We start from the raw sequence: 24,672 nt of genomic DNA, 5'->3' as shown, positions 1-24,672 counted from the left end.
CCCGAAATGACCCAAAGTGATCACGTGATCATCATCGGAACTGATCGGAGATGGCGGGAAAAGCAGAGCGGGAACCAGGAAGGCATGTAGCCTGACAGCGGGGTTTGAGGGGAAGGGCGCCAGGTGCAATTTTCTGACTAAACTATGAATTGGAAAGGTGGGGAAAATGACATACACAAATGAAATGAATCCACAGGTTCATTTTTAAGGATTTTTTATTGATTTTAGAAGATTTCCCTGAAAATTTAGGACAATTAAGAACATCATTTTACAACTTCTTTTTTTATACAATACAATACAATACATGCTGATTTATATAGCGCTTTCACAACAGCGGCAGCTGTAACAAAGCGCTTCACAAAACAGTATGGATTATTATGAACTTTCAGGACCATTGGGAACCCTGTCAATGAAAACTGAGAAAAGTAATCGTGCAACAGATTTGGAAAAGAGTTCACAACTGCACAGTTTACATGAATGCAGTAAGTTGGATAGCAAATCTGGCATCCAGAGAAATGTTGGAATGGTTAGCGCCAAATCATGTTCAGCCGAGCAGCAACCACAGTAACAAAACAGCAGGTACCGCCGTCATCTTGCTTGATGACAACTCGGAACAATTGCCTTGGGCGCTCATTATGTTACATGCCGACATTCTATTTTTTTGATGTCTCATAGGACCGAGAACCCATTAACCTCAAAGGAGCCGACAGCTGCTAAAGTTTTTGACCAAATGTCTTGCACAGACATCCTGCCCTTTTTTTGCCAAGATGACACAACATGGTCGTATTTGACACTCAGGGGAAGAACAGCTGGACTAAGGTGATAATCGGGTCTTTTCTGTCTGAAAAGCATCACATGGAGCAAAACACAATGAGTAAAGCAAACATGCTTTCTCTTATTTTCTATCTATAAAATCTGAGGGCGTCAGATGACTGAACATCTACTGTGTTGTCATCATATGTAACATCATTAAATAAAGTATCCATTCAATTTAGGTTATTGGTGTCAAACTCAAGGCCCGGGGACCAGATCCGGCCCATCGCCTCATTTTATGTGGCCCGTGGAAGAATAATCATGTGTGTCAACTTGCATGATCGTTGCTAAAATCGATTGATCGACTGAAATGTCAAATGGCCATGTGTGATGAATAAATAATAATTAACTCATTTACACCCTTTGACGTATAAATACGTCAATTTGCGCATAGCCGTTCCCTTCCCATGACGTATTAATACGTCAATCACGTTTTTTCATGGGGGAGGGTGCAAGAGAGTCCGATGCAACTTCTCACCACAGGATTAGGCTTGACGGCAATGTTAAATAGCAAAATAATGGCCATCGGGTGGCAGTGGTGCAAAAATCAACCAGGATCACGCAGCAGAAGTAGTAGAAAGGGCGTACAGTGAAGGAGGGGCATATGTGGATAGTGGATTGGAACATTAGCAACTAGCAACAATGGAGAAAAGGAAATAACTAACTAAAAATGATTTTTTTTCGGTATAAAAGCGTCCTCGAAACAAAACAACAAAGGAGATAGTGTTTGTGTGGAAGAGAAAATGACGCTTCAGTAACGTAATCGAAAGCGGCACCCGTCAAACGAACGTCGGCCTGCACAAACATGGCGTGCTACACGCAGCCCGCATAGCTCACGCCGAGTTTCGAGTTCATCTGATGAAGATGAACTTGCTTCACGTCAGCGATCATCGCTTGGCAGAGCATTTTGTGCCTCCCGATGCCCCACGTCGCCCACAAATCGTCTCCCCGGCGACTTCCAGCGATGCCGGCAAAGAGGCTGCATTGCTTCGCATGGCCGACGCCGGGCACACGTCAGCTATTCGTTGGAATCGTCTCGTAAAGACGACGGCGAAAACGATGAATTGGAGAGCGATTTGGATCCCGATGTCGGACGAATATGTGCCTTCGGACATAACGGAAAGCAGCCGAGAGTCCTCGCCAGAGCCGCTGGAACGAGGAGGTAACTGCTGACTAGCTTGCAAGTTCCCATTCAAAACTTCATCACTTCTTATGCCTCCTCAGTCACTTTTATGTACTGCTACATTCCCCGCTATACTATGAAGTTGCCAGTAACACTAATCATTTATGTACGGTTGATGCGTCTCGTAGATGTGGATGAAAATATGCGCCGTAAATGCGCTGACTTGCATGTCGCCATAGGTTTTCAAAAAACAAAACAAAACAAAAAAAAATGTTTCTATAATTTATAGGTCGTGCATATGGACGTGGTGGGATGAATCGATGTGGTGACAAACTGGATGGAAGCCAAAAACCATCTTCTCCACAGCTGCACTTTTGTTCATAGTTCACTAATTTTGTTGTGTGCAAATAAATTATTTTGCGACAAAAACATTATTTGTAGGAGGAACACATTATTGAGGTATTTGAGCTGCCACAAAAGCAAAAAATAGTGTAAAACTTGAAATGATGCTTGAAATGCATGCTTTTACAAAAAGCTCATTTTCTCTGGATTTCTGCAGAAAATCGGCATTTTCCATCAAATTTAGCAGTTTTCTAATGCTGATTGCCAACGAACGGAGAAAGCTAAAAACAAACTTTTTTTTTCTTCTGAAAGAAGAGAGACTCACCTTTCTTTTGACAGGTTGCATGTATATATAGCCATAGGACAGAAAATTCTGTGGGCCTTGCAAATCAGTCGAAATTCAGTAAAATGTGAGGGATTGAGGAGGTTGCTCCAGTGAAAAGGGCTGGTATTCAATGAGTTAATAGTAATAATGAAGGGGTTTTGTACCATAAAACGTGTGCAACCGCACATTCCACTACAATATAAAATGATTACATTTACTGAAAAAGGTAATTTGTTTAACTTTATTGACTCTTTTTTTCAACATACAGTAGCTTGGCCAGCTTTGGGCAGATTCCAACACAGTTGGACAATCCCTTGCGCATGTTTGCGCCAGCATCTCATGTGTGTCAACACGATATCTGTGGGGAAGGCAAGTCTTGACCGTAAACTTTCACACCCCGCTCCCACTATCCCCTTTCGTACATCTCTACTTCTGGAGAGAACACCCATTCCGAATCTGTGGCTTTCTCACAGAACAGTGAGTCTGGATAAATCAGTTTAAAGGAGTCTTTTAGGGGCAGCATGAAAGGAAGTGAAGAAAACTCACCCATGCATGGTGTGCAGGGGGTGCGGTTCGTAATGGTACCGCCCCTCGTGGTGTCGCATGTCGACTGGGATGGGAGTGTGAAACGTAGGGAAGATATGGTGCACACCTGTAAATGAACACAGCATGGAAAACATTTTTAAAAAATGAACGCAAGAAGAAAAGCAACGAAATAACATCAAACAAGACCTGAGACAGGAGTTCCTGGGAAGTGCCCGCACCACAGCATGAAATGAAACTAACATTTTACAGTTCCTGTAACCCATAAGTAAATAATACCTTCTAGACTGCTGCTGCCTAATGCCTGAAGAGCTACAGTTAATTAATAGCTTTTTGGATCCAATAATACCAACACGGATTTTACACAACAATGAAAGTGTTTTTATGTGGGAGACAAAGAATGCACGAACACCATTTCCTGCCATAAAATGGTCTGTAGGCTTATGGGAAGCCTCATTAGAACAACACACAGCTGATCTTCATTAATCACTGTCATTACAGCTGCAGTGAAGGGGATTTTATTGTTTAGAGTTCAGTTGTGGGAGCGCTCTTGTAAACCCCTTTTTTAAATGTTAGCATCATTGAGGAAAAACACAAAGAGTTATCATTCATTCATTCATTCATCTTCCGAACCGCTTCATGCTCACTAGGGTCGCGGGGGTGCTGGAGCCTATCCCAGCTGTCTTCGGGCAGTAGGCGAGGGACACCCTGAGTTGGTTGCCAGCCAACTGCAGGGCACACAGAGACGAACAACCATGCACGCCTCACACCTAGGGACAATTTTGAGTGATCAATCAGCCTGCCATGCATGTTTTTGGAATGTGGGAGGAAACCGCAGTACCCGGAGAAAACCCACGCAGGCCCAGAGAGAACATGCAAACACCAAACAGGGAGGCCGGAGTACCTCTGCACTGTGAAGTCGACGTGCTAACCACTGGACTACCAAGAGTTATCATGTTTTTCTTAATTCACATATTTGCCATGGTACATGAGGAACACTGCAGGTATGTATAGTAACGTCAACCAGTATGTTTACACGCACTCCAGAGTGGGCCCTCACCGACATTCTTCACTCACACATTTAATGAACAATAATAGCAGACATACTGTAAATACTCTGCTCAAATGTAGCGAACCTTTGTCAACAGAGGGTGGAGGCTCAGAACACATTTTTTGCACAACTGCAAATATTAATCTAAATAAGGGGCAAAAAATAATGCTTCTGACAGAAATTGATTCATAAGAAATAAAATAACTTTTTTTTCCTTCAATGAAGTGTACACTCAGTCACCCAAGCACTTTTAATTCCAGTCTTTCACAATGACATTACGTTAGCTTAGCTATTAGCATGGATTCACCGGCTTTCCATCTGCTAATTACTCCTCCTGATACCTTGCTGCGAAGGATACTTGCAAGAAGTTGAGCATATCATGGAAACTGTGACTGCTGAGTACACAGCGAAAGAGCAACATGGTTATCACGTTGTTTTAAACTCGCTATGGATTTAATGTTGCACCGTCGTGTTGTCTTTTACGGTGACTACGTATTGTGATTCACTTCCCTGTACTCTTGTTCAATCTGCCAGACCGGTCCGGCATATGACTGATAAATGCAAGATTCTACCCATCAAAAATTAAGCTACATGTGACGTATTAATTACAGAGAGTTTACTGCAGATGACAAATGATGATAACACGATAGTAGGGCCTCGAGTTTGTCACCTGTGATCTAAACATTATACATTGTTACTCCATATTAAGAATATCGAGTAGGTAAATACCAAAACAATGTATGTTTTTGTAATGTATGCATGCACTGTGATTTTATATATATTTTATATTTATATAGATTGCATTTTCCGCACTAAAAGGCGCACCTAAGAGTCTTCCATTTTCGCACAGTCTTAAAATCTGGTGCGCCTTGTGTATGGTCATTACGGTAATATGTCAAACTCAAAATGGCTCCTTGCTGGAGACATGCAATAGAACACGGAAATAGAAATAGCGGCAAGAGAGAAAAAGAAAAGAAAAGAAAAGAAAACCTTTATTAGTCTCGCAATGGAGAAATTCCCAATTCACAGCAGAGTTCAACGTTAACGAGTCAATGTTATAACTTGCTGTTGGTTCAGTGAACAGCTTTATTAAATAAGTTTTTGTTGCAGCTCCGAAAAAAGGAGAGCTGTGGTGTTGTTGTTTTTTTTTAAATACACACTTTATTAATGGTTTTCACAGTCTCAACAAACACAGGTACTTTTTTGTCCATCTCCGTGCCTTCTCTTCTTCCGTTCGACTCGAAAGGTGTTCATGACCGCCACCGGAAAACGTAAATTAATAACGATTACTATTACTAAAATTGAAAATAATGCATTAAAATAGAAAATCAAGCAAAGAAATCACAAAATAAATTCTATAGCACCCCCTACAGAATTTGTTTTGTGATGTGCTCGTTTGTGAATACACAATAAAGGAATAAATAACAAACACTTGTGAGACAGGTGTGAGACCAGTCTGCTACATTTTACTTGCATCTGATCCTTCGGTTTGCATTTCCTTGAGCGTAGCTCCATCTAGTGGATGCATTGTAGATTGTGTTTTATAATCCGGTGCGTCCAATATTTGAAAACAATGACAAAATAGGCCATTCACTGACGGTGCGCCTCATAATCCAGTGCGCCTTTTAGTGTGGAAAATATAGTGTGTGTGTGTGTGTGTGTGTATATATATATATATATATATATATTTATATAAGATAAGATAAGAAAACCTTTATTAGTCTCGCAATGGAGAAATTCCCAATTCACAGCAGCAAAGTTATGAAAGGAAGAAGTAGAACAACAAAAGATAGGAGCTGCTGGAAAGGCAGCCACTCTCGCGGTGCCATTTTGAAGTCAAAATAACACAACACAACACATAGGACACAGACAGTGGTGCAATCTTCACCACTTTTCTGCATACACTTTGTTGTCTGAAGCAGTTATAGATGAAAGAGGAGAGGATCAAAGTGTCCTTTCACCAGTGGATCAGAGACGTCATGCTGAAAATGTGCACATGTCTGCTACAAGCTAAGTTTTGAAAGCAAACACGAAGCTGTAGCGTCCATTGACGAAAATAGATTAGTTCACTTCTCCTGTCCCACGTAATCCGCTTCAAACTCCAAGCCGCGACTCCCAGTTCCAAATCCGCATCGGCGCTCCGCGCTAACGCTCCTTCTTCTCATCGTCGGCTCCTCAAGCCTTACATCCATCCAGCCGCAGACCGTTCAACAGCACCGATCTCTCCGCTGAACAAAGCGGGGCTGTGAAAAATGCTGCCCATTACAGGCGCAAGACACAAGCGCCCCGGGACTGTCCAGCAACGACAGTCAAATGGCGCCGACATTCCTCCCAGTCAAAAACAGTGCTGGTATACCCATGCTGCCGAGAAGGCGCAACCACCAAGCACAGAGTCTCCTCCTTGATGAATGTCGTCGCCAGAAAATGCTGAAAAAAGTCCACATCAGGTCCACACGACGTAACAACAAACACAAAGTGACAAAAGAAACACAATAACAACAAAAAAAGCAAGGCTCATGAGAGCACTTGGCTGCCTACTCGGGCGCCATCTTGACTTCAAAGTTTGAGGGGGTCTTCAAACCGAACAAGGGCCACAAGTGCCAGTCAGCACTGTGAAAAGTGAGACAAGTCAGTGTCTGTAGGCTAGGACATAATTATGTTTTTGTTGATGCCAAGTACAAAAGAAGACATTACTTAAGCCCTTCGTTGTTATGATTTGGAGAAATAAGCATGACGTAGGTCAATTTTGTTTTGTGCATTTAAGCCCGATGTGATTACATGAGACCGGAAATGAAGGTTCTACTTTACTGCATCTTGGAACTGCATAAGAGTTAAGAAATGTGAAAACTCATTTTAAAACTAACTAACATTTCTGGTGTATCTCACTTACCGAGTGACATATTGATGATAATTTCATGTCAAATACAAGAAAAACACGAACGAGTGACACACAGAAGCATTTTATATGTGAGTCGTTTTTGATATCAATACCCCCCCCCCCCCAAGTTCTTTTCTCCCTCTAAAAAAGGTCAGACTCATTTTATGAAATGAACCCTGAACAGTAAAATTGAAACATGTATCATTAGTTGGTCGCAGCTTTTCGGCCTGCACTTGTTATTGAGCTCATGTAGTAGGCTCAAGACTCTGTGTTTCCATTGAGAGCTTTGCCACTGGATGTCAGCCAGAGGCTCTCTCCAGCTTTTGTATGTGGGACAGTCAGCAATTGCAGAGTCAACACATGTACAAAGCCAAGAGAGGCACCCCATAAATGCACAAGTTCAAATAAGAGCATGGAAAAGGGGGTCTGAGTTTGCTTTCTCAAGTGGGACCAGACGTTTGGGCACTCTGTGAATGACGCCGCATGCTTTGGAGGGTCTGTCACATCATGGGTGGAGAGGATGGCAAGGGCCCAAGAGGCTAGAACCATGACGATAGACAGCCACTCCAAGTCAGCACTGCCTTGGGACATATTAGAGCTGATCTTTTTTTATCTCTTTATCTTTGTGTATCTTTGTGTTTTGTTAGACAACCTATTATCAGGCAGTGAAGGAGTAATATAAAACAGGATAAAGGAATTCACGATGCAAGACTTGTGGCTCTATTTATTTCACCGGAGCAAATCCAATGTGGACGACCGGTTTTGATCATTTCACAGATGCGTGCAAGTCAGTAAATTTATAAAAGGGCCAATTGCGCCGTTGTGAGCGTGAACACAGCCGACCCCAGTCAAAGCTACTCCTCTCACATTCCCTTAAAATGTGACACACTCACATGTCACATGGAGATTTCATTGCAGAAAAGGACACCATGATCTTTGTGTGACCACCGCTTGGCCGATGTGGCAACACAGGGTTTGATGCCCGCTGTTGACGAATGAAATACCCTCTGAATTAAATATGATGGCAACCATGCATTAGGTCTGTGCAGCTGAGGATCTGTCAGCCCGTGGCTGAATCAAATTAACCAAAATTTCATCTGATCAGCTGTGCCACTATTTTTGGAGCAATTTTCTACAACCAAATAATCCTCGGCCAAGTGTATCTACGAGTACACACCCAGCGTGACGCAGAGCGGTCTGCCAAATTGATAAACAAGCACAGCGAACCTAACTCCTAAAATTCAGGATACGACAACATTTCTGCATGCACTATCTGTGACAATAGAGCCCTTAGTGACGAATGCTGATGGTATGCGTGAGACCTTTGTGTGTGTAGTCATTGCTTTCTATTATCTATTTACGAGAACCAGTAGGGTGCTCACACAATGGGATTCGTCACCCCAAGTCTGATCAGTCATTAAAAATAGAACAAAACCATTCCTAGTGGAACCCTTTGAAGACAGTGAATCACTAAAAAAGGAGGATAAACATTGAATAATAAACTTGACAACATTAACAGGAAAAAAATCTTGATTCATACAAAACTACCAAAGTACAAACTTTGTCTATGAAAACCTTTGTATTCAGTTTCACTGAACAAAGTATTTGTCGTTACTAATATTGATTAATTTACATGTTAAAGACCAAACTTACATTTGGCCTTTATTGTGAGGTTTCAGTTCTGTCATTTGTGTCAAACATTCTGCTAAGCAGCAGGCAGAGCTCTTCATCTTCTCCTCCTTTTTGATTTGGATCCTCGAGCACTGTTTTGATCTCCCAGTGAAGACAATGCCAACATATTCCCATTTGAGTCTCATGCCTCTAAGAAGTAGAAGGAAAATCCATTTTGCATTGTGAAGCTGCGGAACAGGACCGTTCTGAAGTGAAGCATGGAGAGCGCTCAGGTATTTGAGGAAGTCCTCAGCAATAATAATAATGCCCTCAGAGGCCAGGCCAGGAGCAAATTTGAAGAAAAAAAAAAGGCTTTGTTGTGCTCTGAAAGAAAGGGGCAGTGAGAGAAGGACAACAAGAGGCAGGGAGAGAAAGAGAAGAAAACAGTGAAAGAGAGACACGAAGACCAGAAAAGTAGCACTAGAGGTGGGGGTGCTCAATTCAGACAGGAAATTCCAGCAGGAAAACTTGGCCGGGTTCCTAACTACACAGCGCAGTGCCAATGGCAAAACACAAATTCGCATATGCGTGCATGCGGCCATACGCACGCGCGCACACACACACACACACACACACATGCACACACGCACACACTTGTTCTGATTTGATCTGGCATTCACTCTTTGTAAGCAGTCAAAGAGAACTAAGAGATGAGTAAATATTAGGTCAAGTCAAATTTGTGTGTTTGTGTTGTGCTCTGTTATTAGAATGACGCTGTATGCACAGGTGAATCCATTCCGTGCTGCAAAACATATTATGAATCCTCCAGATTAGGGGTGTCCAAACTTTTTCTTTGCAGGGAAGCATACAGATATGTGTTTGGTTGATTATTGTTATTATAGTCATACATAGTTTATTTGAATCTTTGCATATGTAGATAAGCGCGACGGTATACAAACCAATTTATTATTCGTAGTAGGGCACCTATTTCTTTTGTCATCCTCCCTTCTCCCTCTGCTCACCTGCACCTTTCTATTTTAAACTTTTAAAGGTTATTTTTAGTAGATGTTGCAGGCCGCTGAAAAATGGATGAGGGCCACAATTGGCCCATGGGCCGTAGTGGGGACACCCCATGCTGTAGGTTTACTTTGCAAGGCATTGCTTCCTCAAGTGAAGCACAAGGGTGAGTAATGGCGACATGGGGATTAAGAGTTTCCAACAGTGCACGTAGCGATGACTATCCAAGAGGATTTCTTAGCAGAGTGGCCCCAGACTTTTATAAGAGGCAAGTAAAATGAAAATAAATATTTTTCTTGACAGAAGTGGATTAGTCCAGTGGGCTGCACAATGACTTGAGCAGAAATTCATTAGTACCTGTAAACACCCTCAGAGTTTGCATTCTATAAATTCTGATATACACAAATACCCAGATGCCTGGGAAGACATATTAGCAATTCTTTGAAATACGAAAATAAAGTCACCACTAGGTAGTAACGGTTTTATGATTTACAGAGGCATTTCTTTCAATGTACATGTCTATTCTATTTTAAAGTCTGCCAAAAATCAGTTTGAACCGATTTGTATGAGGACAGACAGAACTCACTTATTTCCAACTGGGATGCCGTGTCACCCCAACCTTACTCTGCTACAGTTGCTTGCAAAAGTGTTTGCCACAGTTGAACTGTTTGACCTCGTGCCTCGTTTCAGGTAACAAACATAAAGGTATAAAATTGGAATTTTCATTGAAGAAGCAACACGAAGTGGGACACAATTGTTCAATGGAACGTAATTAAAATAATAATAATATCTATATTTTTTTTAAGAAATAAAAATCTGAAAAGTGCAGCCAACTGGATCCAGAAGTTCCCTGATGATTTCAGCATGATCCAACATTGACCTAAATGACTGATGATGACAAATAGAGTCCTCCTGTGTGTTGTTGAGTCTCAGTATAAGTGCACCTGCTCAGGGACAGCACTGATCAGAGATGAAGCCAAGAGGCCCATGATCACTTTGCATGAAGAGCACGAATTCACTGAGCAATCTGTAGGACAACTATTAGTTTCACAGTGCACAAATCTGGCCTTTATGGAAACATGGCAAAAAGATTTCTCGGAGACAACAATAAAAAGTCTCATTTGAAGTTTGCAAAGCTACCTGGGAGATACAACAAACATGAAGAAGAAGCTGCTCAAATTTAAATTTTGCACAACCCACTTTTCATTTTGTTTTAATTTCAGAAAAAAAAGCTTAAAATATCATATGAAGTTCATTCCACTCGACGATTGTGCTCGCACCCCCCTCCCCCACCGCCAACATTTTTTATCTCTTTATAAAATAAGTTCAATTTCACATGGAGGAATTAGATTTGTGAGTACATTGGCATCACTTCATTTTTTTTTTCAGTAGATGATTTGTATTTTTCATAATATCTTTGGTGGTGTGTAAAGACATTTTTGTAATGTAAATGTGTGCCGTGACTTTATAAAAATTTGGAAACGCATGTGTAAAACATTCAATTTGTGTTGTTATGTTTCTTGGTGTTCTTCTAAAATACTTTTCAATATGAAACATCAGATTCAATAAGCAATGTTAAGAGATGAAGATAATGACAAGAACACTAAGCATAAGACCCACAGAACCCTAAGTCACCATGTGCATCATCACTTTGTTACGGTTGAGTGTTACTCTCATTATATTTTACAGGACTGACTTTTACACTTAGCTTCATAACCAAGGACTCAATTTTCTTGACTGGCGTAAATGCTGCGTAGAGAATGGCTTATCTCTGTGGAAAGGTTGGCGATTTTGGTCATTTCGCAGACGAGCGCTTGCCAACAGATCTGCAAGAGGGAGGGCTGTGGGAGTGGTGACAGTCGCCTTAAAACATAATGAATCAAACTTTTCATTTGAACTCTAGCGCTTTACTTGCGTATTAGAGTCTCGTCATGGTGGAAGAACTTCTGCGCCATAAAAATGGCACTTGGAGACTACACCCTAATCGCTGATCGTTCTTGTCGTTGCGTCCATCGTGCCAGTCTACCAAAGTATGGTCCTTTAGTAGACTGCGAGTTTTTTTGTTTTTTTTTTTTAAATATGAGCTTATTTTTATTATTTTATTTATACACTTGTAGCCTGTAACTTATGATGATAAAACCGACATAAAATGAACTAATTGCCTTAGCCTTATGTTCTATGAAATATGTGGATTCCCACAACAAAACTCTAACACTGCACTGATGGGGTAGTTCTATGTTCCGCGCCTGTGAGAATAATCAGAACAACTTTCTTCATTTGTAGAAGAGCTATTGCCCTTATTAATGATCCAATAAATGTTCAACCGTCTAATCGTGTCGTTGTGTCCAGTATAGTTGGCCCCCTTCCTCCACGGTCCGTGAATGTTTACAAATCCCAGCAACGCAGAACCCAGCTGGCCTCTATCTTCTGTGATCAGTCTCTGTCTAACCTACACCCTTGCCTCTATCACTTCCAATTCTCAAATCAACCCTGCAAACGCACTGCGACTAAGATCCATCACCTCGGCGACAAGGTGCTAGGTCACCCTCACCTATTTGTTCTACAACTTGAGAGCTCCTAAGACTGCATCTCACCTGGGTCACCATTAGCATATAGTACTAAGAGATATTCACTGGGAAAAAAAGGCATCATGGGAAGGAATATGGAGGCTGTCATTTAGTCATTCATTACATTGTTAAAAACAATAGTAAAATATTTTAAGGACAGTGTGAAACCTATTTCAATAAATAAGCTAAGGTGACAAAAATAATTTTATCGCTTGGATAATCTTGACAGCAATACTACATGCTTGAACAGGAAATGAGCACACTAGGCGTAGCATTGTTTGGGCGAGAGTAAAAATGAACTGTTGGCCGGTTTCAAGTAAAATGATGAAAACCAGATCTCACTTGGGGATATTATCTGCACGAAATGTGTTGCGTAAAATCACATGTGACCGGTTAAATTGACTCACCACACACTGTGTTCCAATGATTAGGCTCATCACGTGACATAAGATCCCAAGTTTTTGCCTGATTCCAACAATCTGGTGATCATTCTCAAAACTAGTTTCCTTAATGTAAATAATGATGGCCAAAACACCAATCATGCCAACTCACTTCAAACAACGGGAACCCAGGGGCCAGACTTTTCTCCATCTCCCATGAGTCTTTTAACCTCCCAGACACACTCACTGAGAAGCTGCCAGTTCACACAAAGACCGTCCTCATTGCCTTATGGCGACATTCTTAGTGCAAGCACGACACACCCCTCCTCGACTCGTAAACAAGGCTTTTTTTTTTTAAAGGAAAGACGGGGGAAAGCAGGGGAAATACCCAAAACTGAATACAATGTGTGTGAAAAGGAGGCAGTGCACATCAATCTAGATTGTCTCTGCTGGGGTCACCCTGAGGTGAAGGAAAGTGTGCTCCAAGCCTGAGTGGGAGGCTGGGAAGGATCCACTGGCTAAAGCTGGCCTGCTCTTCATCAAACTACAACGTGTATTCTCTTGTACAGAAAGGTAACTTCCTTGGCTGCTCATTGAAATGACAACTGTGTGAAATGAGTAGAACCCTCGCGACCTGCATTTTGACTGGCAGAACGCAGATACCGTGAATCCTGCAAAGCATTCTTTTCATCATTAGTCATCGTGAGTACAAACTACAGCAGGGGCAGAAGGTTATTGTGAACAATGGCGATTTACTAGATACTCTGAAAAAAAGTACGGCTTCTATTTTGAGGCTCAGTTAATGGGGTGATACTGTGAAGATGAAGCGAGGCAGTTAAGGCCTACTCAGCTGACTTACAGTCGTGGTCAGGGACAGAGAGAGGCAGGACAGAGCGCCTTGAGAGCGTAGCCTTGCACCACTCAGAGCAGCACAATCTTGATACGAGACAATTTAAGAGACTTGTAGCTTTTTTTACAGGCCCAAAGACATATACACATAGCAACAGGGTGTTTTGAAACATTTCCTTGTCTGGCCTCTTTTTTTTCGGGGCAGACTTTAGTATGGAAACCAAGTCACTGTGGGAATTTGTTTTAAGGCGCTAACAAGAAACAGCTGTGAAGCAAGTCAGAGGGTCTCAGAACAACTACATTGGATCGTATGTACAATTGCCTGCAGAACGGAGCTAATTGGAAAAACCCATTTTGTTGTCCTAACACTGCAATGGTGGTCTTACTCTTCTGAAATGAAACGTTACAATGCTAAAGGATGCTTTAAGCATGCTTTTGCCTTCTTTAGCTGGATACTTGGACTATAGCAGTTAACCAGTAATCTACTGTTGCTCATTTTAATTTACAGGATAATTTTGTTTGCATCATACAAACATTGTTTGACAGTGTAAAGGTTTTGGTAATCAAGAAGCTTCATTTTAACTGATACAGTTAAGGATAGCAAACCCATTTGGTAGGCTGCTGAAGGCAATTGACTTAAAAAGGACAAGTCGTCATTCCTGTCTTTTGTGGATCCAAAGAATAGCGCTGCTGCGGGGTAAAAGAATATGTGATGACAGCGTTGATAAAAAAAAAAGAAGCAAAGAAATGGAAATTAGAGATGGCACACACAATCGTGGCCCAAAGATCTGAACCATCTACTTATAAGATTACTCGGGGTGTACCAAAAACTGTTTGAATTGGAAAATCCGTTTCATTTACAAGATGTGAGTGCATCAAATTGAATCGAATAGAAACACTTTTAAATATATCGAGATGTGTATTGAAACATCCGATTGGCAAAGGGTTAAACCGGTGATGGGCACCTTTAATGGTGGAGGGGGCCACGCGTTTTTCAACAGTGCTACTCTGCGGCAACATAGGCTGACGCACTTCCTAAGCTATGACAAAATTGCCATTTTAGATATGAACAAAACACATGTAACTGTGCAAAATACACATTCTTAACATTTCATTTTTCACAATACATTTCTCAATGCATGAATAAAATATCCACTACACGAACCTAACAACAAGGGGGTTGAAGCAAAAAAACAGGGCAAAGGGCTCTCTTGCATAAAAATGAACAATCAAGGATGGCAAAAAACTGCTGAATAGCAAACTGACACAAGTGAATTAAAACTAACTTGGTGCAATTAAAAAAAAAAATCATCCATCCATCCATTTCCTAAGCCGCTTATTCTCATGAGGGTCACGGGTGTGCTGGAGCCTATCTCAGCCATTTTCGGGCAGGAGGCAGAGTACACCCTGAACTGGTTGCCAGCCAATCGGAGACAAGCAGAGACAAGCAACATTTCACACTTACGATCACAGCCCAGGACAATTTTCATACCTGTCAACTTTTTGGAGCGCCAACCTGTATAAACTACCAAAAAAATCCTTATAAAGAGCAAAAAATCATTATAACATACCAAAGCATTTTATATGTCAAAATAACGGCAGAAAAAAAACCCACGAAATTTTCAATGATATTTATTGTAGATCTCCATAAAACAATGTCTGGTTAATGTCTAATCATCATTCTACTTAGTGGCATTACTGTGTTCAGAGTTGTATTCCTGCGTTATTTTTTTCACCAACTCCAAATCATTTGGAGTTGGTGAAAAAAAACCCGGAAATGTTCAGAATCCGTATGATTTGTGCGATACGGCCATATACGTAAGATTCACCACAAAATCCATATGAACTATGGCTAAACCGTATGAGTTGACAGGTATGAATTTTGGAGTGCTCAATCAAGCAACCATGCATGTTTTTAGAATGTAGGAGGACACCATAATACCCAGAGAAAACCTACGCAGGCACGAGGAGAACATGCAAACTCCATACAGGAAGGCCGGAGCCCAGAATCGAACCTCGGACCTCTGCAACGTGCTAACCGCCCTCACGAAAATCAGCTCCTTAAAAATTTTAATACTTAATGCTAAATGTTTGTCCAGCATAGAATTCTGCAACTCCACAAATTTTTGGGGGGTTCATGTTGTAGTATAGGGCTATATAAGACTGAAGCCCAGCTAAGCCATGTCTGCCATCTAGTAGTGGATGGTGATATGACAACTCACAACGACAGTAGACGCACATTCGCAGTTTGGCACCTGTAGATTGCTGTCGAGAAAATGATGAGGATGAACTGAGGATGAAAAAGAAAAACTACTGCCTGTCATGTATCTGTGTTCAGCAAGAACTCTACAAGAACTCTCCTTGATACTTGCGAAACATACAAGAGGCTGTCTTGTTCCTCATTTTGCAAAATGTAATGCCGAGGAATAAAACCAACAGGTTAACCGCAGCACGTGAATGCAAACTGCAGTTGACTCAACTCAATTCAACGGGTTGGAGTTGTCTGTTCCCGGCTAGTAAATTTTGTGCGCAATCAAAGGGAGAGAAGCAATTCACAAAGTATGAATAGCACTGAAGATAAAGATGAAGGTCGCAATCTCTATCCCTCTGTATGACATCCTATTTTGGCTATCCTATGTATTCGATTTGAAAATCTCTGGTTCGAGCTAGGGTCGGCAGAGTGAATCGAAGACGCAAAAACTAGCATCTGCTTTGATGCTCTGTAACCAAAAAGGTTAATATGTTTACTTGATCTTAATGCAAGTATGGAAATGAAATAAACAAAGGCCTAATGAGTTACACATGTTACTTTCAACAGTGCCTTCTTGGCAATGACGGTTCAATTGTTTATAGAAGTGAGGGATTTGTGACTTTGAAAGAGGGGCCGAGGGGGAACTTGCCCCATGTTAGTTTACATGTCTGTCTTCATTAGATTTTAAGCAGGCAAATGGAGGGACTCTTCTATTGAGTGCTGAAAGCTCAAGTCACAAAGGAAAGTTAACAGTTACTCCTATGATGTGTTTAAGCAAATAAAATATATTTAGGTGACATTTCATCTGTTGTGCACTGGCCTGCACAGTATGAGTGTGCCTTTGACTGTACATGTAAATGAGGGTCGACTGCTTTGTTGTCTCCAGATACAAGATGGAGCGTCCACTGTGTTAACGACAAACATCGGTACTCAAGATAAGGACTCATTTGTAAAAGAGCCTGCACAAACAAATAGCATGCATGGTGTGATAAAATTATTCAATATGTCGCTTCTCTTGTTTGCCACGCCAGGAGATGTGCTTACCTCGCAGACACTGGGAAGGTCCTTCAGATTTTGGGAGATGACCTTTATTCTTAAAAATGGTTGTTTTGATCGTAATAATGGAGATGTATGCTAATTTATTGGAATTTTCTTTTTTAAACAAACAGCCTCAGTCTGTTATTCCGAGGGGTTTTATTTTATTGTTGTTGTCTACAGTTAAACTCTAAATAAGTCATAACTGACCAATTTTGGAACTTTTATTTAATGATTCATTAGCTTTGAACGGATGAGACTGACACGCAATGGGTAAAATACAGTAAGACATTTTTTAAAAGCTTTTTTCCCATCAAATTCCACATTAGAATCCTCAAAATTGTCCAATAAGATCAGGAGTATAAATCATTTGATTTGTTTTCTTTTTTTTAAATTATAACACTTTTGTGTCATTTCTAGCCCAAAGATACACAAGCTACAGCATTCATAGACTGTTATTACTAATTCAATGTTTTCAAATATTATTTTTGAGTTGTTTTCTGCTTGTGTAATGAACAACTGGTTAAGTGATGGTATGGGACACAGTGAACAAACAAAGTGGTGTGATCAAAACTGTAGCTATACTGTACATCTTAAAAAAAACAGAACTATCCGTGGCCGATATATAACCAAAAAACTTGAAACTCCAAGAGGCAAATGAGCTGGCTTGCAGAAAAAAAAGATCGTCTCATTTGTAAAAAATGAATGCATCCAAACTGAAAGTGTTATTTATTCATATATACTGTAATACTACTGTATATATACACTGAAATTGCAGTCTGATGACAATCATTTCATATTACAAAGTATTATCATGACTTGACTACATGATGATCTACATGTGTAGTAGCAAAAAAAAGAGTGAACCAAACTACCCTTCCACATAAAATGTGATCTGATAGTCATCAAAGTCAGAACAATGGATAAAAACAATGAGAGCTTGAGAGGATTTATCCCGTGGTCTTATTGGCTGCGTATCATTGCCAGTCTGTTGACTGTCTTCCATACTCTGGTTAGTGTTGTGTTCACAATAACTTTCTTTGTTTCCGCAATAACTTTTTTTGATTAGTTAAGCTGCGCTCCAACCCCTTGCCGCCGCCAAAGTAATGTGTCCCGGCTGTGTGGGAGCATGTAAACCCGCTCGTCGGGACACATTGCTTTAACGGCGGCGGCGGCGAGTTGGTTCGCAGCCTTGACTGGGCTGCCTTATTTTAAAGATTTCCTGACCTGGTCAGCTGTTTTTTAGGCACTTCACAAGGAATCCATGACACTGACAGCTCAGGCGAAGGCTGAAGAGACAGCCAAAATTGTCAGCAATGTCAGATTTTGTTCCTTCAGAAAAAGACCATTGTCTGATGAAGAAACCTTAAACCTACTGTATTTAAACTAATATGAAGAAAAGATAAACGTCATTGTGCAAGCCATCACCATGATTTTCTACAGTTTAAAAACCTCAACTACACCATCAGCGCCTCCTGTAGAAGAGTCTCGAGTGAACCAAAGTCTGACAAGTCAAGTGAGAGCTGCCTTCTACACTGCCAACACAAGCCTCTTTGCCTCTCTCAGAATGTTAATTACTGTCGTAGAATTTACAAATAAAGATTCAAGTAAAAATGTGTACTGTTGTATTCTTTCAAATATGCAATATGTCTAAATATGTCAAACAAATATGTCTCAATACTGTTTACATATTTTATACATGCTGGTACCTGTGATGTTTCTTGCTTGCTATAACATCGATGATCAGACAGACGACATTGTGGACAACGACTCTTCCATCCAGCTTACTCCCGTATGTACAGTACATACACGAAACAGGTCTGTCGTCAACTGCCTGTAGTCTCCGATCTTCACCAACAAAGGGTGCTAAGATACTGTGGAACAGCCGTGAAATCCCGGTTCGCATTTAACTGGATGCAAACATTACATCCACATCCAAACACGAAAATTCCTGGGGGCTGGGGGGGGTTCAAATCCTACTTCACGATTTTTCACATTTCGCAGGGGTGCGGGGGCCCTTTGGTACCAATAAACTGTGAAAAACTAGGGATTATTGTCTTTTAATAGAGCTGATTTTCCCATGATGTTTTTCTCATTCACATATTTTCTGTTTCTGCTGTCGGACAATGGAGTGAGTATGAAATACTAAGTGAAACGTGGCCGAGTATAACTACTGTTACCCGTTGCTATCTCAAAGCTGTTGTCATGGTTGCTGAAGCACTCTTGAAACCAAAAATGTATTTAATTTCAGAGGGCACAGCCAAAAGTGATGGCACGCCCAGACCGTCTCTCTGTCACCAAACAGAGGAGCCAGAGAGAGAGAGCGAAAAACCTCACACTTGATATTTTGCCTATATACCTCTCTGAAGTTGGTGGTTTGGGTTCTTCTTGGGAGAAAATAAATCCTTACCTGGGCCATCTAGAAATAGAGATGAAGACAAAAAACACCACAGTTTAATGTTGCCCATTTGAGGCAGCTAAACAGACATACTGGACATGTCTGTTTAATCCATTTGAGTTCACCCAAAAGGCAAAGGAATTCAGAGGGAGGAAAAATCATTTTCCAAGACAACTCTGGTTTTTCCAGGACATTTGACTTTTTTTTTCATTTTTCATGTGTTTTCCATGACTGGAACATAGGTCAATACTTTTCCAGGTTTTCCAGGACACGTGGGAACCCTGACAAAATATGCTCAAGCATTTGTCACTGTGTGACCACATTTCAGTAACTATAAATTCATTCATTCATTCATTCATTTTACAAACCGCTTTATCCTCACTAGGGTCACGGGGGGTGCTGGAGCCTATCCCAGCTGTCTTCGGGCAGTAGGCGGGGGACACCCTGAATCGGTTGCCAGCCAATCGCAGGGCACACACAGATGAACAATCATCCACGCTCACACTCACACCGAGGGACAATTTGGAGTGTTCAATCAGCCTGCCATGCATGTTTTTGGAATGTGGGAGGAAACCAGAGTACCCAGAGAAAACCCACGCAGGCCCGGGGAGAACATGAAAACGCCACACAGGGAGGCCGGAGCTGGAACTGAATCCAGCAGTTCTCTGCAGTTATCTCTGCACTGTGAAGTCGACGTGCTAACCACTGGACTCCCGGGCCGCCTAGTAACAATACAAGACAATTCAATACATCCTGATTTATATAATAGCGCTTTCACAACAGCTGCAGCTGTAACAAAACGCTTTACAAAACAGTTCACATAAAGTAAATAATAAACACAACACATCACATAAGAACACGGACAGTCATGCAATCTTAACCACTTTTCCCTCATGCACTTTGTTGTTTGGAGCAGTTCTAGATGAAAGAGGAGAGAATCAAAGTTTCCTTTCACCAGTGGATCAGAGACGTCATGCTCAAAACGTGCACACATCAGCTACAAGCTAAGTTTCAAAGTAAACAAGAAGCTGTCGCGTCCATTGACGAAAAAAAGTTCTTGGTTCACTTCTCCTGTCCCATGTAAATCCGTTTCAATTCCAAGCGGCAACTCTCGTTTCCAAATATGCATCGGCGCTCCACACCAACGCTCCTCTCGCCTCATTCTCAACTTCAGCAGCCATCCATCCAGATGCACCAATGCAGACAGTCCAACAGCGCCGACATCTCCACTGAACAAAACGGGGCTGTGAAAAATGCTGCCCGTTACAGGCGCAAAAAACACAAACGCACCGACAGTCAAATGGCGCAGACATTCCTCCCAATCAAAATCAGTGCTGGTACACGCGTGTTGCCGAGAAGGCACAACCACCAAGCACAGATTCTTCTCCCTTGATGAATGCCGTGGCCAAAAAACATTGAAAGCAATCCACATCAGGTCCACACGACGTAACACCAAACACAATGTGACAAAACAAAAGACCAAAAAAAAGCAAGGCTCTTGAAGACCCCTTGCTGACGGCTGCCTACTCGGGCGCCATGTTGGGAAAAAAACTAGAGCTGTCAGGTTAGCGCGTTTTTATTGGCATTAATTTAAATGAATTTTAACAGGATTACATTTTTTCTCGCAAGATTAACGCGGCACGTCACAGCGGATGTTACGTTTCTCTATAAATAAACCAGAAACAAAACAACAAGCGCGCTGCACAGGTCCACACAAGTTTGTTTTGCCAGCCATGGCAGCGCGAGACACCGAAAACTGATACTTTAAGAGTTTATGAATGGAAAGTTTACTTTTAAAAAGTTGCCAGATTGTTCCACTCACAAGATCAAAGTTACCTGTATGTTTTGCAGCCGTAAACTAAGCTATCATCATAGCACGTCGAGTCTGAAATACCACTTAATGGCCAAGCACACAGCTGACGCGAGTACTCCGCCCCCTCGTCTCAGACAGACAGCTATGGATCATTTCAAAGCAAAGAAATTGAATGACATGACGAAGAACAAATTTGCTGAAACCATAGCTAAATGTATGGCGACTGCATGCAAGCCTGTCAACATTGTCCACAACTCGACTCAAGCTGAAATCATTCGCATTGCATCTCACGACTCCACTACGGATTGCCAGCGAGAGCCTCCATTACAAGCTGTGTACAGAGATTGTACGTAGCGGAGAAGGCTAAGGTACACCAAGCGGGAGAAGACACTATTTCGGGAGAGAAATAAGAGACTAGGTTGATGAGCCTCTGGTGAATAAAGAGCAGGCATTACGTTGAGTTCGATGTATGCCACTGACACGATTGTTACTTGTTTGGAACTATTTTGTGTGGAAGGTTACAGTGTTCTGTGTCCATATAAATAAAGCGGGTGGAGCTTCTCTGTGTTCGTCTGACAGCGACAGTGCGCTGATGCACGTCGAGAGTTTAGCGGTGCAGTGGTAGCGACCACACTGAAAATAAAACGTCTCCAGTGTTGTCATCGAACCAAGTGTAGTCATCCGAAATGATGTCTACACAAAACCGTAGAGAGACTTCCGCGCAAGAAGGACCAACACAATCAACATAGCCTGACTGCTGTGTTCAAAGCAAACTTGAGAAAAATGAGGTATGCAACCATGGTTTAAATCCACTATAGGCTGAGTACTAGTTTACCTTAGAGGTGCACTTTATAATGTTATATTGCTCTGTTTTGATTCCATAAAAAGAGCTGTTAAAGCAGCTGTTGTGTGACAAAATATTTTTTTTCACTGTTGTTGATGGACAGTAATATTGTGTGACAGGTTGTGTGAATAACTGCTCCAAGTGAAAAATGTTCATGTAAAATTGAAAATCGAAATTGTTATTTCAGTAAATATTTGCATTTTGCACATAGAAAACTGTTTCATGATTCCACGTTGATGAGAGCATTAAAATGGGGAAAAATAGGATAAAAAAACATAAAAGGAAACTCAGAAACGATAAAAAATGCGTGAGTGATCACGATTAATTTTTTTGTTCATTTGAATTAATTATGACAGTTGCATTTTTAATTAGATTAAATATTTTAATCATTTGACAGCTCTAAAAAAAACAAAACAAAATAAACTGTATGACACCTCAACTCCACTTGTACACACATGCATGTGCATGCCTCCTTGTACAGGACCATGGTCCTCCTTTTCCAAAAGTGCCAAATGAAGTCAAATGTGCCGAACTTGAGCATGCCTCATTTGATTCACAACAGGTCCTGGACATTCGGTGTCAGTTGGGCTGAAGCATGGCACGAATTACCCATTGTAAGTGTGCACTAACAGTAAGTATGGATACTAAGGAGATCTTCATACTGCAATTGTGAGTGCAAATAAACAGTGGTTTTAGGAGTAAACACTGTTCCATGTGATATCTTAGTCTCAATGTAGCTGAAAAAAAAGTTACATCAGGAAGCAATTACAGTGTGGCTGCCAAACTCCATGCTTTAGAGCAATTGTAAGGTAAAGCTTGTTCAGCTTGACGTGGAAAAAAAAACATCAATCAAATATGTACTCCAACATGTTTTGATCAGATTTCCATTCTTCACAAGAAAACTGGAGTCTATCCGGGCGATTTTGGGCAATGCAACATACGCCCTGGATTGATCAGTCAATCACAAACTACAATTCACACTCACATTCACACCCATGGGAAATTTTGAGTTTTTAATTAAGCTAGCAAGCATGTTTTCGACACATGGAAGCGAAGGGCAGGGCGGAGCCCCATGAAAGCACCAGCATAACATCCAACATCCATAAAAGAAGGTTCCAAGATTCAAACCTGGAACCTTTGATGCCTCATGGGTAGATGTACACCCTTAAATGTTTCTGTTTTCTATCACCCCAAAAGTCCTTGAAATGGTTTCGACAGAGCGTTTATGCCAGTGGTTCTTAACCTGAGTTTGACCGAACCCCAGGGGTTCGGTGAGTCGGTCTCAGGGGTTCGACGGAGCTTCTGCCATGGAGGGTGAGACACATGCGCCTCAACTTGTTAATTATACCCCTTTCCCACTGTCGCAAAATCACGAGTAAACACGCTTTTTGGGCAGTGTGAAAGGAGTGTCGATCCGTGTTCACCAGCACGCCATCGGAGGCGGGTTGTGATCGCCTCCGCTTGCACTGTGAAAGCCTAACACGGGACTTCCCGGTAATTACGTAATGACATAGGGCGGTACGTGATGAGTCATAACATCGCGCGTCATCGGCCTCGTATATGGCACGCTCCCACAACGAAGCTAGGAGATCGTCCCTTAAGCTGTTGTCTCAGGAGTAGCAAAGAGTTGATCCTCCGCTGCTTTTCGACCATTTTGAGGACGGTAAAAAGCATGATAAAAGAAAGAACACTCACTTCCATGTTGCTTTGTTCACCACCAAGAAATCTGTCGCACTATCATCTACGCAATCACAGCGTGGTGACGTAACCAGACGCAAAGTGGTGGAAGGGGGGGGGGGGGGCGGCTGGGGCGCAGAATTGCCTTCTGTTGGTCAATGGGAAAGGAACAATATGCCAATTGGTTGCGTGTCTCCACGGATCACTACTACCTGCTAATTTCAGTGGGAAAGCGGTCTTAGTTATGACACGCCTGTTTGGCTATCACTGGCTGCAGATGATCACATGACATTGTTTGTCCAATCAGTGCTGTGGGAAATTTAGTTCGCTTAGTAATCGTGTGACTGTCGTGATAGTACGTCGTACCAAAAAATAAAAAATAAAAATAGTAATACTTATCTCTTGAAATTGTATTTACTTTTTTCTGTTTTTAATACATGTGTTTTTTTAAATATCTTGAATTTGTAAAATATACAGTATATACAGTGAAACTCCTCTACAACGAAACCGACATGGGCGAAAATACCCCCTCGTGTGAAAAAATCTTCATGCATTAACACCATTCCCACTTTCCTGCCCCCCATACAACGAAAAAACCCCTGTTGCGTTATACGAAATCTTTTTCTCTGCTCTTGCCTCGCGACGAGATTCACTAAAAAGAGGTTTAATCCAACAGCGACCCTACTGCTTCGTTGGGAAACGGCAACAGCAACCACCCCACTGGTTTACACATGCACAGTAGTCCAGGAAGTATTTGTTATTGTTAGTTTCAGATGCAGCAAGAACGTTGCATTGCTAAAATGCAGCTAAGACAAGAAGAGCTCTGACGCTGGAAGAGAGGGTAAAAGTGGTCAAAATGAAAGACAGAGGAAGCAAAATAAAAGACATTCTCCAAGAAATTTATGTAAGTGAAAGTGAATGCTGATCATAAATTTCGCAATTTCTTTCCCTTTTTTTCTTTCTACACTGACTATATTAAGTGTAAGGACTTTATTTGTCCCACACTGGGGAAATTTACAGTCTACAGCAGCAAGATTGTGGGTAGAAAGAAGAAAAAAAATAGAAAAAATTAAGTGTCAAGTCAGTGTATGCTCACACTTATGCACTATTGGAATAAAAATAAAGAGTACACACATGTTTGTGCGAGCATGTACA

The 24,672-nt window shown here is 41.4% G+C and overlaps 1 protein-coding gene across 1 annotated transcript in view; it reads right to left on the bottom strand.

Moving 5' to 3' along the window:
• Window positions 1-24,672, bottom strand: part of gli2a (GLI family zinc finger 2a) — an 87,436-nt gene that overhangs the window by 29,890 nt on the left and 32,874 nt on the right. The window contains exon 3 of the mRNA XM_086124087.1: window positions 3,150-3,255. Coding sequence (XP_085980213.1) covers window positions 3,150-3,255 — 106 coding nt within the window. The remainder of the gene's footprint in view (window positions 1-3,149; window positions 3,256-24,672) is intronic.

This window comes from Hippocampus guttulatus, chromosome 11 (genome assembly GCF_054856545.1).
Source record: "Hippocampus guttulatus isolate MCC_2025c chromosome 11, RoL_Hgut_1.0, whole genome shotgun sequence".
In the NCBI taxonomy this organism is placed as follows: Eukaryota; Metazoa; Chordata; class Actinopteri; order Syngnathiformes; family Syngnathidae; genus Hippocampus; species Hippocampus guttulatus.
This window is presented reverse-complemented; position numbering and strand designations above follow the sequence as displayed.